The sequence below is a fragment of the Myotis myotis genome, unplaced genomic scaffold, assembly GCF_014108235.1.
Source record: "Myotis myotis isolate mMyoMyo1 unplaced genomic scaffold, mMyoMyo1.p scaffold_m19_p_3, whole genome shotgun sequence".
Taxonomy (NCBI): Eukaryota; Metazoa; Chordata; class Mammalia; order Chiroptera; family Vespertilionidae; genus Myotis; species Myotis myotis.
Window position 1 is genome coordinate 23,989,495 of NW_023416335.1, and position 14,409 is coordinate 24,003,903.

General features: G+C 41.3%; 1 protein-coding gene across 4 annotated transcripts in view; it reads left to right on the forward strand.

Annotated features, from left to right (window-relative positions):
* GPAT4 (glycerol-3-phosphate acyltransferase 4) overlaps positions 1–14,409 on the forward strand; it is a 40,650-nt gene that overhangs the window by 15,793 nt on the left and 10,448 nt on the right. For 3 of the 4 annotated variants that reach the window (XM_036297192.1, XM_036297193.1, XM_036297194.1), the window contains 6 exons: positions 995–1,995; positions 11,115–11,184; positions 11,352–11,652; positions 12,833–12,907; positions 13,638–13,727; positions 13,901–13,994. In XM_036297192.1, coding sequence (XP_036153085.1) covers positions 1,807–1,995; positions 11,115–11,184; positions 11,352–11,652; positions 12,833–12,907; positions 13,638–13,727; positions 13,901–13,994 — 819 coding nt within the window. In that variant the 5' untranslated portion in view covers positions 995–1,806. The remainder of the gene's footprint in view (positions 1–994; positions 1,996–11,114; positions 11,185–11,351; positions 11,653–12,832; positions 12,908–13,637; positions 13,728–13,900; positions 13,995–14,409) is intronic. The other variant, XM_036297195.1, reaches the window with a different exon arrangement.

A 14,409-nucleotide genomic window follows, 5' to 3' on the forward strand; every position in this document is an offset into this window, starting at 1 on the left:
TCATTTGTAACAAATGCACCTGTGTGGTGGATGTTGATAATGGGGGAGGCTGTTACATATGTGGGGGGCAAGGGATATAAGAGAAATCTCTGTACCTCCCTCTTAATTTTGTTGTGAACTCAAAGCTGCTCTAAAAAAATAGTCTTAAATTAAAAAAGAATGGCCAGTGTGGGGAGATAGGCTGGAGGAGTTTAGCCTCTATATAGAAAATGTGACAATATCTTATGAAATTAAAACTCTATGTTTTCTTTTCCCCTGAAGTTCCCTTTCTAGGAATTTATCATGAAAATATATTTGGTTGTTCATTTTGTGTGCTAAGTCATGTGTGCAACATGGTTATTCATTACATTATGTGTAACAGCACAAAAGTAGAAACATTGGTGTCCAACTGCAGAAAACCAGTTAACTAGTCTTACAGTTAAAAACAGTATACCTGCAAAAAGTAAGGGAGCTATGTATGTGCTGATTGAACACTCTTCCATGATATATTGAGCTAAAAACAAAACAAAAAGCAAGGTGAAGAGCAGTGTTCATAATATGCCATCTTGATTGTTGCCAGACTGGGGGCACGTAGAAAAGAAGTTATGATTTACTTGTATAAGCATAGAATAGTGGGAAGAATACGAAGCTGGTAATACGGTTGTACCTGGATAAGAACTCTGGGTAGCTGGGGGACAGGTAGGAGGGACATTTACTTTTCACAGTATACCCTCTTTATCTTATCAGATGTGCCTTATATCCATAGGTTTGTATTCAGAAAGTCTGAGTGGTCACAGATTATATCATTGGAGTTGAAAACTGTATGAAACATGGGTGTGTTTTTCTCCCTCATTTGTGTCTGCCACCTGTTGCTCTGCTCAGTCCCTTTGACCTTGATGGCTTGAGAAGCTGGCACTGACTCTAGGCTAATCCTCAAACACTCTCCCACCCCCAAAGCATATTGACGTTTGTCCTCTGGATTTGTGACTGACGGTGTTTCTGTTTCCACCCCCAGCTTTGGCAGCATGTAAGCAACTTCTTGCCAAGAACCCAGGTCACTGCTGAGAAAAGGGGGCCTTAGGGAGAAGAATATCCAGAGGAAGCCAATGCCAGGAGCGTCTGGAATTACACTCACCACAGGCAGCATGAGACATTCTGTGCCAGCATCTGTGTCCTGCTGGCAAAGACTGCAGCTGTCCAGGTAGGAGGGTCCTGGAAGCAGCGTGCACCAGGAGCCTCTGGAGGAAGAATGGGGCCAGATATGAACTCTCTACAATGAACCAATTTTCAGCTTGCGAAGGAGTTTTAAGTAAAACAGTTACTTAATTTCTACATATTCAAGTTCAGTAAGTAGCCTTCTGTGTGAAGTGCCAGCAGTCACCCCCCTCCACTGGAGTTATCAGGATATTTCTGGCACCACGTTCAACTCTTCTTGGTACTTCTGGCAATGACAGAGCTTCAGGACAGATTTATCTGCTAAATGCGCTTGGGCAGGAAAAAAAGTAAAACTCTGGAAGCAGCCTAAGGGCAGCAGAGCAGAGATCCCGCCCTTGCTGCTCACTGTCACAGAAAGTCAGCCTGGACTCGAATGCTCACCCTGAAGATTGATCCTGCCTCATTCACCTCCCGAGCCCGTCTGTTCCGGGGAGATCTGGTGTTTGTGGGCTGCCTCCTGTGGCCCTTTTTACTTCATTCCCCTCCCATGCTCTCTATGATGTGAACTTTGGAATGGAGTTTGTTTTCCGTTGGGAACTGACTCTGTTTCCCCGACTGGTGCTGTCTGAGAGGACCATCTGAAGGCTGTGCTTTGTTCTTGGGGAGGAGGTCATGGCCTTGCCTGGACCCTCCACCATGTTCCTGTTGCTGCCTTTTGATAGCCTGATTGTCAACCTCCTGGGCATCTCCCTGACTGTCCTCTTCACCCTGCTTCTTGTTTTCATCATAGTCCCCGCTATTTTTGGAGTCTCCTTTGGTATTCGAAAGCTCTACATGAAAACTTTGTTAAAAATTTTTGCGGTGAGTTGTGCTCTTTACAAATGGTTGCTTCACAGAGGAGGAAAAGAATGGTTGTTCTTGGGTTGATTGTTATCCCTATTGGATCTGAGAAAGTTGGGAGAGTGGGAAGTAGCATTTTGAGTGAAAAAAATAACTAAATGTGTACTTGGGAAAGCCTTTAGCAGTCTTTCTTTTGAGGGAAGGTACTTGTATGTTCCATTCATCTCAGCAAAGAACCTAACTAACTTTGCATGTTCTGTGTTTATTTCAAAGAGAATAGCTTAAAATTGAAGAAAAAAATTGCTGCCAGATCCCACTTCCTATGTAACAGATACTGAGAGATAAAGCTGCTGCTGAAATACTCCCTCACTGATAAGTATGGGAGAGTATTTTCTCTCCTTCAAACTTTTATTTTAAATAGGTTCTTGCATTTCAGACCAAAATCATTAATGAAAAGGGGCATTTGATGAATTGTTTTATTTTATTAAAGATAGAGAAGATGGATAATAAATTCCTTAACATATGTCAGAACCTAATTAATTATACTGCTGAACCAAACTGGTCCTAATGTAAAAGAGGTGGGTGAGAAGTGTATTCCTTGAAGCTGTTCTGTGCCCCAAGACTTTTATTTTTGAAATGTATTTATTGGTTTTTAGAGAGAGAGGAGCAGCAATTTGTTGCTCCACTTGTTTTTGCATTTATTGGTGGATTCTTGTGTGTTTCCTGACAGGGGATAGCACGTGCAACCTTGGCCTATCGAGACAGCGGTCTGACTAACTGAGCTACCAGGGCAGGGCCCAAGATTTTTAATATCTATCCAAAGATTTGGTAATTTATTAGCAATATCTGTTTTCACTCATTACCAAATCTTTATTTATTTCCCACAACTGAGATCACGTATATTTGAAAAATGCACTCATAATAGTAAAAACATGTTCGATTATTTGTTCGTATAGTATCTAATAATGGCTTACGAATAATTTCATTTTTCTTTGCTGCCTTATAATTCTGCAGTGGACAGGGTACCTATATTTTATCAGTAAAGAAATAGAGGCTCAGATGGTGAGCTCTATGAAATGTTATATTACAGTGGAAAATTTTTTTATGTATATCAATGAATATTGGGTGTTGTCTTGACATTTAATATTTCTTTAAGCGTATGATTTTTTATATTTTTAAAAATTGAAGTGAAATTGACATAAAATTAACCATTTTAAGGTGAACAATTTAGTGGCCCTTACTGTATTCACAGTGTTATAAAACCACCAATTCTACCTAGTTCCACAACATTTTCATTACTCCAAAAGGAAACCTCATATTTATTAAGCAGTTGCTCCTGTTTTTTCTTCTTCCAGCTCCTGGCAACCAGGAAGGAGCCTGTTCTGTCTCTAGACTTATCTATTCTGGATATTTCATATAAATAGAATCATATAAAATCTGCTCTTTTGTGCCTGGCAGACTTCATTTATTTAGCATAAAGTTTTTGAGATTCATCCACATTGTAACATGTTTCAGTACTTTTTTTAAGGGCTGAATAATATTTTATTGTGTCTATACCATAATTTGCCTTTCTCTTGGTGGACTGTTTCCACTTGGCTATTGTCAATATTGCTGCTATGTATACATGCACTTGTTTGAAACCTGTTTTCAGTAATATGATGTCTGAGTACGACTTATGGTCTCCTGGGTTATTAAGTTCCTTGCTACTCAGGAAGAGGTATAGAGAGCAGCAGCATGAGTATCACCTAAGAGCTGGTTAGCAATGGAGGGCTCACGCCCACTCCAGACCTACTGCATTATATTTTGCATTTCATTGAGATCCAGGTGCTTCGTATGCACATTAAAGTTTGAGAAGTGGTAATCTACTCAGTCTTTGGACTAGTTACTAATGTATAATGTTTATTTTAATAAGCCAGGAAATCTCATTTTCTTGAATTTCAATCCAAGAAAATCTTCAGTAGAGCCCAGGGTTCATGCGGACCATATAACTTAACTACCCATGCCATTTGCCACTGTGAAAAAAACCACACATCAGTATAGAATCAGTAGAACAGCTCATAAACTTTTAGAAGACAACAGATGATTAGCTTTAATTCAAATTTATAAGCCAGTGACTAATTCATAGCTCTAAGGAAATCCTTGTTTTTTAAAACATAGAAATAGGAATTATCAGCCTATCTTCTATAGTAGCTAAAATTTTTTAACTTGGCTTACTTGGGTGGGACAAAGGCCTAGAACCCATGTATATTCTCTGCTCCATTTTGACAATATTTCCCAAAATTAACACTTTAAAGGTCATAGCCAGGTGAATCGTTCTTATTGTGACTATATTTTTAAATGTACATTCTTGTGACCTTTAGGGTAGATTATAATTAACGAAGGAAATTTCATTAAGTATCTATTGTTGGGTTAATCCATAGGACAGGTAATTTTATACCATCAGATACTCTGCTGACCACATCTTGGGAATCACTGGTTTGGGGCACTGTGATTTAGAAATGATAATGGAAATAATGTGTGTGTGTATGTACCCATTTTTTTACCTCAAGATTTAGAATTCAAGAACTATATTTTCACCTCTTATTCCCAAGAGGTGATATCAGGCATTCAACATGCCCTATGGCTCCTGTTGAGCATCATCGTTAATTAGTACTTGGTGACAAGCTAGAGTAAGGGGTAGGCTAGCAAGAACTGATATGTATCAGCAAGGGCATAGGGTGGCTCTCCCTTTAATAGAGGTTACTGCTCTGAGTTGATCTTAATGGACAGTAAGAACTTAATGCTATTTTTTTTATTAGCAGTAGTATTAGATATAAGTTGGATTTGTCCAAACTTGTTTTATTTTATTTTATTTTATTTTATTTTTTTCTGTAAGATATTTATTTAGGAGTTACATGTTTAAAAAAGACACACATAAAACATTTGACCCAAGAACATTTAGACATTTTTTCAAGTATAATGGAAATTTATATAAGTATGCTATCAATGTTCTATGTCATAAAGCAAGGCTCAAAACAAACTTGTTTTAGATCATGGAAAGCATACATCTGTATATTCATGTATACATCTAAAATACACCTATACTGTGGGTGTTTTTTTTAATAGAGGAGAGATCTTTATTTAGCCTCTTCTCAGCTTTCTTCCAGCTGCAAAGTTATATTTATCAACCCTCTTACATATAACTTGATATATATAACTTTGCAGCTGGAAGAAATGTCAAAGACCATCTTAATTCTATGGGTTTCTCTCAACCAACATACATCTGAATTACCTGAGAAAGCATTTTAAAAGTACTTATTTGGGAGCACTAGAATCTCCCCAGAGATTCTGATTTAATTGGTCTGGGTGGGCATTTTTAAAAGTTCCCCAAGTGATTCAAGGATCTGCCATCAATAGATGGAGTCTGGTTGATTTCCTCTTGAATGGGAATCTGCCTATGACTTGTTTCTCACACATAGAATGTGGTGTATGTGATGCTGTGTGACATGTGAGATTAGGTTAGAAAAGTCATTGTAACTGCTGTCTGGCTCCTGGGATGCTTGCCTCTGGGACGCAGATGCCATTATTGTGAGGAAGCGCAGGCCACGTGAAGTTGTTCCAGCTCACAGCCCCAGTGGGCTCTGACAACCAGCATCAGTGCCACATGCAGAAGTGAGCAAGCAAGTCTTCGGAGAGGCCCAGTCCTCAGCTTGTGAGCCACCCAGCTGATGCAGATTCCTGAGCAAAATGCATAATGGTAGTGTTTTCAGCCACTGAGGTGTGGCTGCTTTGTTATGTAGCAATAGATAACCAGACAGATATAATATTAAATACTTTTAAACATCCATTCATGTTCTCCAGCTCACAACACCTTAAAATTTTTTTGCATTACCTTTCGGTCTTTGGCAATACACATTCATATTTTATGGTTGTGTTAATAGCATGTACATAAAATTTTGTATCTATGTTTTCTTTTCGTCAGCCATTTTTGTACTGTAATAGATAATCTTCATAAAGATTATTAAAACTGGATATCTAATAGTCCATATTCCTGTGCATTTGGTGGACCTGAGTAAGCCCTGACTGAATAACTAGTTTACAATTAGTTCCTTTTTCTGTGTAAAAGCACCTTGTAATGATACCTGCCAAAGAGGGACAATAGAATATGGATCAGTCAGTGTCTTTTCTGTACCCTCTCCTGGAAGACTTAATTCAGTCCTATTAATGCTGAGTCATGGAAAATCTTCATGTGCAGAGGGCAGTATGTTAAATGTTTTAGTTTTCTTATAATGTTTGTGCTTCATATTTACCCTCAAGACAGTGCTGGTATTATTTGGTGTAGAATTTCTAGGAGTGGACTTTCAACTAAGTTGAGAATGATTTAGGCAGGAGGAGAGAAGAAAGCCTGGTTATAAAGGAGAAAGATGATGAAAACAAATGGGCTGAGTTTTCTTGCCTGACATGGAAAGGGTTGATCAGGTCAGGTTAGAGAAGATGGGAGAGTTTTAATCTGACCAACACTAAACTCCAAGGTGGAATTGATTGGTGGGGAGTTATAGGAACCATGAGAAAATGGAATAGACTGTACAGGTGGTGGGAATGGGGTGGGATGGGCAAGAGATTCTAAATCCAGGGCATTTCCCACCAGCTCCTAAATTTGGCCTAAGTCATCAGAGTTTCCAATTGGCTTGATTTATAAGTGAAAGGTCATTTTAGTCAGAAATGTCCTCCCTGCCCCGGTGAGAAGAGTGATTTTAACATAATCTTGAGTCGCTTTGAAGACGAAATCAAGAAGATGAGAATATGATTGTGATGGGGTAAGTGACTGGAAGTAGTTTTAGGTTTTATCATTTCAGGTTTATCTTTTCATATGGATCTTGATGAAAAGAAATACTGGGAGTTGGTTGGTTAAATGTAGCCTATTGACTGCCTACTAAGTGCAGGGCACTCTATCAGATTCTGCTGGAGTTGCAAATACGGGTAGGTTCTGGCTCCTGCCCCTCAAGGTATTTATAGTTAGAAACATATGCATGCATAACTGATTCATAATGTGATGCCAGCTAAAATACATAGGCCACGATGAATTCTGACTGCAGGAATTGGGTAGATAACATTTCACATAAGATGTTGGCATTTGAACTGGATCTTGAAAAGCCAAAATCATTCTAGATGTACAGATGAGAAAGTAGTCTTTTTTAGAGACAGTGCATAGTTCTGTAGAGCAAAAATGTTGGGTGCATGGAGGGAATGAGGTAGACTATAAAGCCGAATATTTTTTAGGCATTGAGAAGCTATTGAAGGGTTTTGTATTTTTTTTTAAAAAAAGACTTTCTTACTGATTTTTACAGAGCGGAAGGGAGAGGGAGAGAAAGAAAAACATTAATGTGACAATGGAACATTGATCGGCTGTCTCCCGCAGACACCCTACTGGGGCTTAAGCCCACATTCTGGGCATGTGCTCTGACCGGGAATTGAAGTGGCAGCCTTTTGGCTCATGGGACAATGCCCAACCAACTGAGCCACACTGGCCAGGGCAGTTAAAGGGTTTTGAGCAAGGAAGTGACACAGACTGGCAGCATGTGTTCGGATAGGTTGGAGGAAGGGAAGAGCAATTAAAGAACTGCTGTGCATTAGTAGTGTAGGCAGGAGAGAGATTGGAGTGGCATGGCACAAGAGGCAGCCGGGAAAGACTGCCTCGGGAGCACTGGTAGGAGTTGGTGACAGATGGGAAGCCTGGAGGCTTGGGTGACGGGGATCGTGATCCCAGTACCTCAGGAGGAGAGAGGAGGGAGGGGCGCACACCGGGGCTTGGAAGGAGGTGTGTTGCCTTTAATTCTCGACCTGGTTGGACTTGGTGCAGGAAGACCAGCGGGTGATTGGAATTGTGAGGTTGGAACTTGGGTGCAAAGTCAAGATTTGTAGATTTGGCAGTTTACTTAAAGGTTATAGCTGAAGCAGGGAGAGAAAAGAGTTGTTAAAAGATGTAGCCTTTGCTTGGGACTTAGAAGGTAATGGAGGATGGGAGCTGGATTTGTTAAGATCTGAGTCTTTGGGTATATCTAGTTAGTTCATGGGAAAATGCAATGGAACTGACTGAAAAGGAGAGGAAGGTTTGCGCTGAGATTAGTGTGGCTAAGACTGTTAGACCTCACTCATGTGATTAGGTCCTAAATTAGTTCCCAATAGAAGGATTGCCCAACAGAAGTGCACCATCGAACCCTCTGCACTTCTAAGGGCAGGGCCTGCATTTCACCTGCCAAGGTCTGCATTGGGTTTAATGTCACCTAAGAGTGCAGCATTGTTAATGTCCTTAAATGGTTTCTTCTCTGTCTGCTAGAAGCTAAAAAGGGAATAATTTAGCAGTCTGATACTGACAGTGTAGTGAATGGCATTTCATAGAGGAGGAGAGGGCTTGATAGGGAAATTAACTGTGAACCTAGGGTTCTCAGTTTTATTCTGGGTATCAGAACACTGTACTTTTTAAAGTGACAGCGCAGAGACGCCAGTTGTGTAGTTTTCAGATGTTGCTTCATTCAGTTCTCTGTGCCAGGGTGAAGTAGTGTCTGGCCATTCCTTCACAGGATGTTCTGAGCTGATAACCTGGTCCCTCCAACTCTGCCCTCTTCCCCTACTCTGACTGGACAGATCTTTCCTAAACAGAAGCATTTTGTAATGTGCAAAGCAGGAGGGCAAGGGGATGTTTATGAACGAGCTTTGTCATAGAGCTAGGAGACACAGAATACAAAAACCACAGCCATCTTAAATTTTGCAGAGTGAAGCAGTCCTCACAGACATAAATTCTAATGCTCAGGAGGCCTGATGTCATGTATTACCTGCCTATTGCATCCTGATCTGAGTATCAAAATTGTCACTACAGAACCAATTCTGATTGTGTACTTTTATTTGTGCTTGCAGTACAAATACAGAGTTTTGGCCAAAATGGAAAGCCCTTTAAACTCTGGTTGAGTGACCTCTCTGTATGGCCAGGCTTATAAACTTTTTGCTCCTTATTCACCTCTTCCCTAGATGGAATCCCCAGATGAAATTCACCTTCCTCCATTTTAGGAGTTATATTTACATTTTCTTCTAGAAAAGGTCATCTACGCATAGAGCCAAAAGACATCAATGGCTAAATATCTGAAATACAGAAAATGGGTTAGGAGAGTTTTCTTGCCTTAGACCTGTCTTTGAGTGGGTGACTCTGTAAGCCATCTGTTTTTTTAGACAGTGGAGTTTGAAGAAATTTCCAGATGAGGTCAGATCACTGATTAAACTTGTGTCCTGCTTTTGGCACTGCTAGACCATGCAGAGCAATCTTGCTAATACTTCAGGCTCTGCCAGAAAAATCCACACCAAATGCTTTGGGCCATGTGGATTTTGCTGTGTCATGGGATGAGAGTGTTCATTCCCACCTTGCATAACTGGAAACAGAAGTTTGAAAGACACCTTTTAAGATATCTGTTCCATTTCTTTGATCACCATGGACATAACTTTCTATTCGATGACAATGTATTCCTGTAGGTAATAAGTGAGCTAATGTTTTCACCTCTCATTATTTGATAGTGGGAGAGACCCAGCCTCTGACTCTATTTAGTTAAGAGGATTTTAATGAAGGCCGGCTGGTGTGGCTCAGTGGTTCAGTGTTGACCTATAAACCAGGAGGTCAGGGTTCAATTCCCCGTCAGGCAAATGCCCAGGCTGTGTGCTCAATCCCCAAAAGGGGGCGTGCAGGAAGCAGCCGATCAGTGATTGTCTCTCATTGATGTTTCTATCTCTCCCTCTCCTTTCATCTCTGAAATCAATAAAAGTATTTTTTAAAATATTTTAATGAAGGAAGAGAAGCTCTGGGAAGAGACTCTCTTTTCTAGATCTCTTCCAGAGTCGATTATTATTTTAGTAATGAGGACAATTAGGATATTATGCAGTTGCCCAAGTCCTGTTATGTACATAGTTTCATTTGTCTAAGTCAGGGGTGGGGGGCATCTGGCCCCCGGGCCATATAAGGCCTGATAAATCATTTGGTCAGGCACTGCCAAGGCATTAGGGGTAGCTAATTAAATGTTTGACCAAATACAGCAGGCTAATTTTTAAGTTGATAATTTTGTATGGCCTGTGAATGATATTACAAATATCCAAATGGCCCTTGGCAGAAAAAATGTTCCCCATCCCTGGTCTAAATGTTCTTGAGATGTAGGATGTTGATGTGCTATCATTCTCTTCTGTAGATAGAAAAGACCAACTTTCAGAGTGTTGGCATGAGTGATGTAAGGGACGTATGTGTCAAATTTTTTAAATTTCAAAATAGTGGTCTTTTTTCTTAATACTTTTTTTGTTTTTTAACAATGACCCACTCTTAGGTCTTTCTATATTAAGTGGGGTTCTCCTGTTAAAAGTTTACTCAGAAGGTGAATGGACAGTCCAGACATATATATTACTTAAATCCATTTTTCTACTTGAAAATTAAAATTGTCGCTTTCTTGGAATAATTTAGGAGGTAGGCAGCATCGGGTGGCAGGCAATAACTTTAAAAATGCTTGATTTTAACATACTGTCCAACCTCAGAGGAGGGCGGGTGGTTAGAGATCAGCCAAAGGACTTGTATGCATGCATATTAGCATAACCAATGGACACAGACACTGGGGCAGTGGGGGATTGTCTTGGGGGGTGGGAGTAGCGGAGGGGGGGTCAATTGGGGAAAAAGGAGACATATGTAATACTTTAAACAATAAAAAAATTATAATGAAAAAAAAAGATGCTTTTACCAAAAAAAAGTTAAAAAGTGAAAAAAAAAAAGAAGCTTGATTTTGCTGTTTGTGAATAGCTGCTATTTGGCAGTAAAGAGGAATATGTGAGGTCCGCGTACAGTCAGCTAGGGAGTTCCTTAAGGAACCTGAGACAGAGATTTAGGCAGTGAGAAGCTGGAAACTTACCCATGCCTCTTAGTCTACAGCTCTTTCCTGGAGGCGACTTAACTCTTGGTCTTAGTGATCCAGCAGGAGGCCTGCTCTAGCAGGAGAGCTTTGAGCTTGCTTTTACAATGGGTGCTTTCTTGGCTACACTGATCTCAGGTGATAGGGCTTGAGGCTTTCACAGAATGGAATTGGAGTTGTTTCCTGAAAGAAAGGATTTTATTCTTGATTGTTACCGTTTTCCCTCTGTAGTGGGCGACCTTGAGAATGGAGAGAGGCGCCAAAGAGAGGAACCACCAACTCTACAAGCCCTACACCAATGGTAAGACTGGGTCTTGGTCCTTATCCTAAACGCTCCCTTTGAAGTATGTTCCTGGGTGCTGGACTCCACACAGACTCCTCACTCTGTCAGAGGTGGGCTGTGTACTCTGAGCATCCTTCACACGCTGTCTCCCAGCACGCTGCTTGACGGGGTGTTCTCTTTTGCAGGAATTATTGCAAAAGATCCCACTTCACTAGAAGAAGAGATCAAAGAAATTCGTCGAAGTGGTAGCAGTAAGGCTCTGGATAATACTCCAGAGTTTGAGCTCTCTGACATTTTCTACTTTTGCCGGAAAGGGATGGAGACCATTATGGATGATGAGGTGACAAAGAGATTCTCAGCAGAGGAGTTGGAGTCCTGGAACCTGCTGAGCAGAACCAATTACAACTTCCAGTACATCAGCCTCCGGCTCACTATCCTGTGGGGCTTAGGAGTGCTGATTCGGTATTGCTTCCTCCTGCCTCTGAGGTGAGGGCAGGGCCCGAGGGGGCGCCAAAGGACCCGAGTTGCTGCTGCCTAAGCCCCGTGCATGATCTGCTTACCTTTGTCCCTGCTTTGTTTTCCCATTTTAGAAAGGATAGCAGGATTCTTTCATTGGCCAGTCCCTCTGACCCTTGTAAGGGTACTGGTGATCATCCTTTTAAGACCCTGATTTTCTGCATATCAGACCGAAATAGGTTTCTAAAGACCAATTTAGTGTCTAGATCAGTGGTTTTCAACCTTCTGGCCCTTTAAATACAGTTCCTCATGTTGTGACCCAACCATAAAATTATTTTCGTTGCTACTTCATAACTGTAATGTTGCTACTGTTATGAATTGTAATGTAAATATCTGATATGTAGGATGGTCTTAGGCGACCCCTGTGAAATGGTTGTTTGACTGCCAAAGGGGTCGCAACCCACAGGTTGAGAACCGCTGGTCTAGATGGACGAAACACAGGGAAGGGAACATGATGTGCTCTCTGGCCACTCCTCCCTGGGCAGGCTAATTCTTTCCTCTAGTACAGAGGCAATATTGATCTCGGTCTTTCTGTACCGTGTGTTTTGCCAGATGCTGGTACCTTCAGGCTCTACTTCCTGTTGCTTCACAGGAAGCTTTGCTTCTGCCACCTTAAAGCCAAAGGGAAGGGTAAGACAGCAGGACAGCAGATGCCTGCGGGCAGAACTGCCAACCAACGATAGGATTTGCCATCATTCTGGCTGCCTGATGCCTGAGGAAATAGTGTCAGTTCAGAGCCAAATCCATAGTCGCTATCAGTTTTGAATCAAAATGATCTCTGGTTCTGATAGGCCTGCTCAAGTTTCCAGATAGAACTCAAGTCTAGGTCAGGGGTAGGGAACCCTTTTTCTGCCAAGGGCCATTTGGATATTTAGAACATCATTTGTGGGCCATACAAAATTAACAACTTAAAAATTAGCATGCTATATTTGGTCAAACATTTAATTAACTCACCCCTAATGCCTGGACAGGGCCAGACCAAATGATTTATCAGGTCTTCTACGGCCTGCGGGCTGGATGTTCCCCACCTCTGTCCTAGGTGATTAGGTCTTGGGGGTGGTTTCATGATGCCGCTTTCATTTCCCACATTCAGTTCTATACATGGTGCGAGGATTTGTTTGCTGTGTTTTAATTTGTCTTCTCATTACAGGATCGCTCTCGCTTTCACAGGCATTAGCCTTCTGGTGGTGGGCACAACTGTGGTGGGATACTTGCCAAATGGGAGGTGAGTAGAATGAGAGTGTCCATGGCCGAGGGGTGGTTAGTTCTGGAACGTGGCTGCAGTAATGAAGGCCAGGCTACTTCTCTGGGTGCAGCCAAGCCACAGAATCTTAGGTGGATGAAATAACCCAACAATAAACAATGGCATCAGCACTGTAGTCTTTTATTACCAGTCTTGCCCTCTAACCCTCACACTCTTCCCATTTAAAGACAAAGGAAAGAAACCACAAACTGTAGAGTTCAGTTTTAGCAAGTTTTCCAGCTAATCTTTACCTTTAAGCATTCTACTGTGTTAATAAATTGGTAAAAGGATAAGAAATGTATATAGGGCTTCTTTGTTCTTTGAAGGAGAAATTTGCTTTTTCTGGGAAATTCTGGAGCAGATAAGCCTCTCCTCTGCCCAGGCTGGGTAGGAGGTTGGACCCTGGCCTTTCTTTGCCTCAAGGGAAGGAAAGGAATCTAGTAGACTCACCTGTGCAGGAAATTCTAGGGCTATGAATTCTAAACCCTTTACTTAGGTGAATTTAACAATTTTCATCATGCTTTGTTTCCTAATATATGGGCATAAAGATGCTAATAAATTACAGGGTTTTACCATATACACTAATACTTACAAAATACTTTGCAGTCATAAAGGACTGTAGGCTGTGATAGTTAAATTGTTGGAGTCAGTAACTTTTCCTGTCTTCGGACATGTAAAAGAAAATCAAAAATCTTTTGTCCTGTTGTTGCAGGTTTAAGGAGTTCCTGAGTAAACACGTTCACTTAATGTGTTACCGGATCTGCGTGCGAGCCCTGACAGCCATCATCACCTACCACGACAGGTGAGTGGTACATACAGAGGGAAAGTGGCGCTGGCAAAACACAACCCAACTACAACCAGCCAACCGGAGCTCTTCTGAGCTTTCAGTTAGCGCTAGTGAAGCTGAGGTGAGGGATGAGTTCCAAATGAATTGTTTCACATGAAATTGTATTGCTTTGCATACATTCTAAACAGGAAAAACAGGCCTAGAAACGGTGGCATCTGTGTGGCCAATCATACCTCTCCTATTGACGTCATCATTTTAGCCAGTGATGGCTATTATGCCATGGTAAGACTTCTTTCTTTTGCTTTCTTGGGGCAGGCTTCTTACTTTAGAGACCGGTCAGGTCTGGGAGGCTTCTGGGCCCCTCACTAAGCTCGCTCTTAAGAGTATGAGCAGGTAAACATGTTTATGTACGGGCTCCGGTCTAGATTTTTGCCTTTGTTGCTTCTGAGAACTCCTTGGGACTTTGATAGCAGATATTCTGAGCAGAGTGACTGAAAATGTGGCTGGAGATTAGGCATGGAGGGGGGGAGACAGGGAGGGAGGATTTGAACGTACTGGGCTCCAGGGCATTGGGGAATCTGTGCAGGGGGCACTTTACACAGGTGTCATTCAGCTTCATTATTTCATTTTGGGATTTTCAGCTGTGTTTTGAATTACACACCTCTGGTATCACTGATTAAAAAGAGAAATGTAAGAT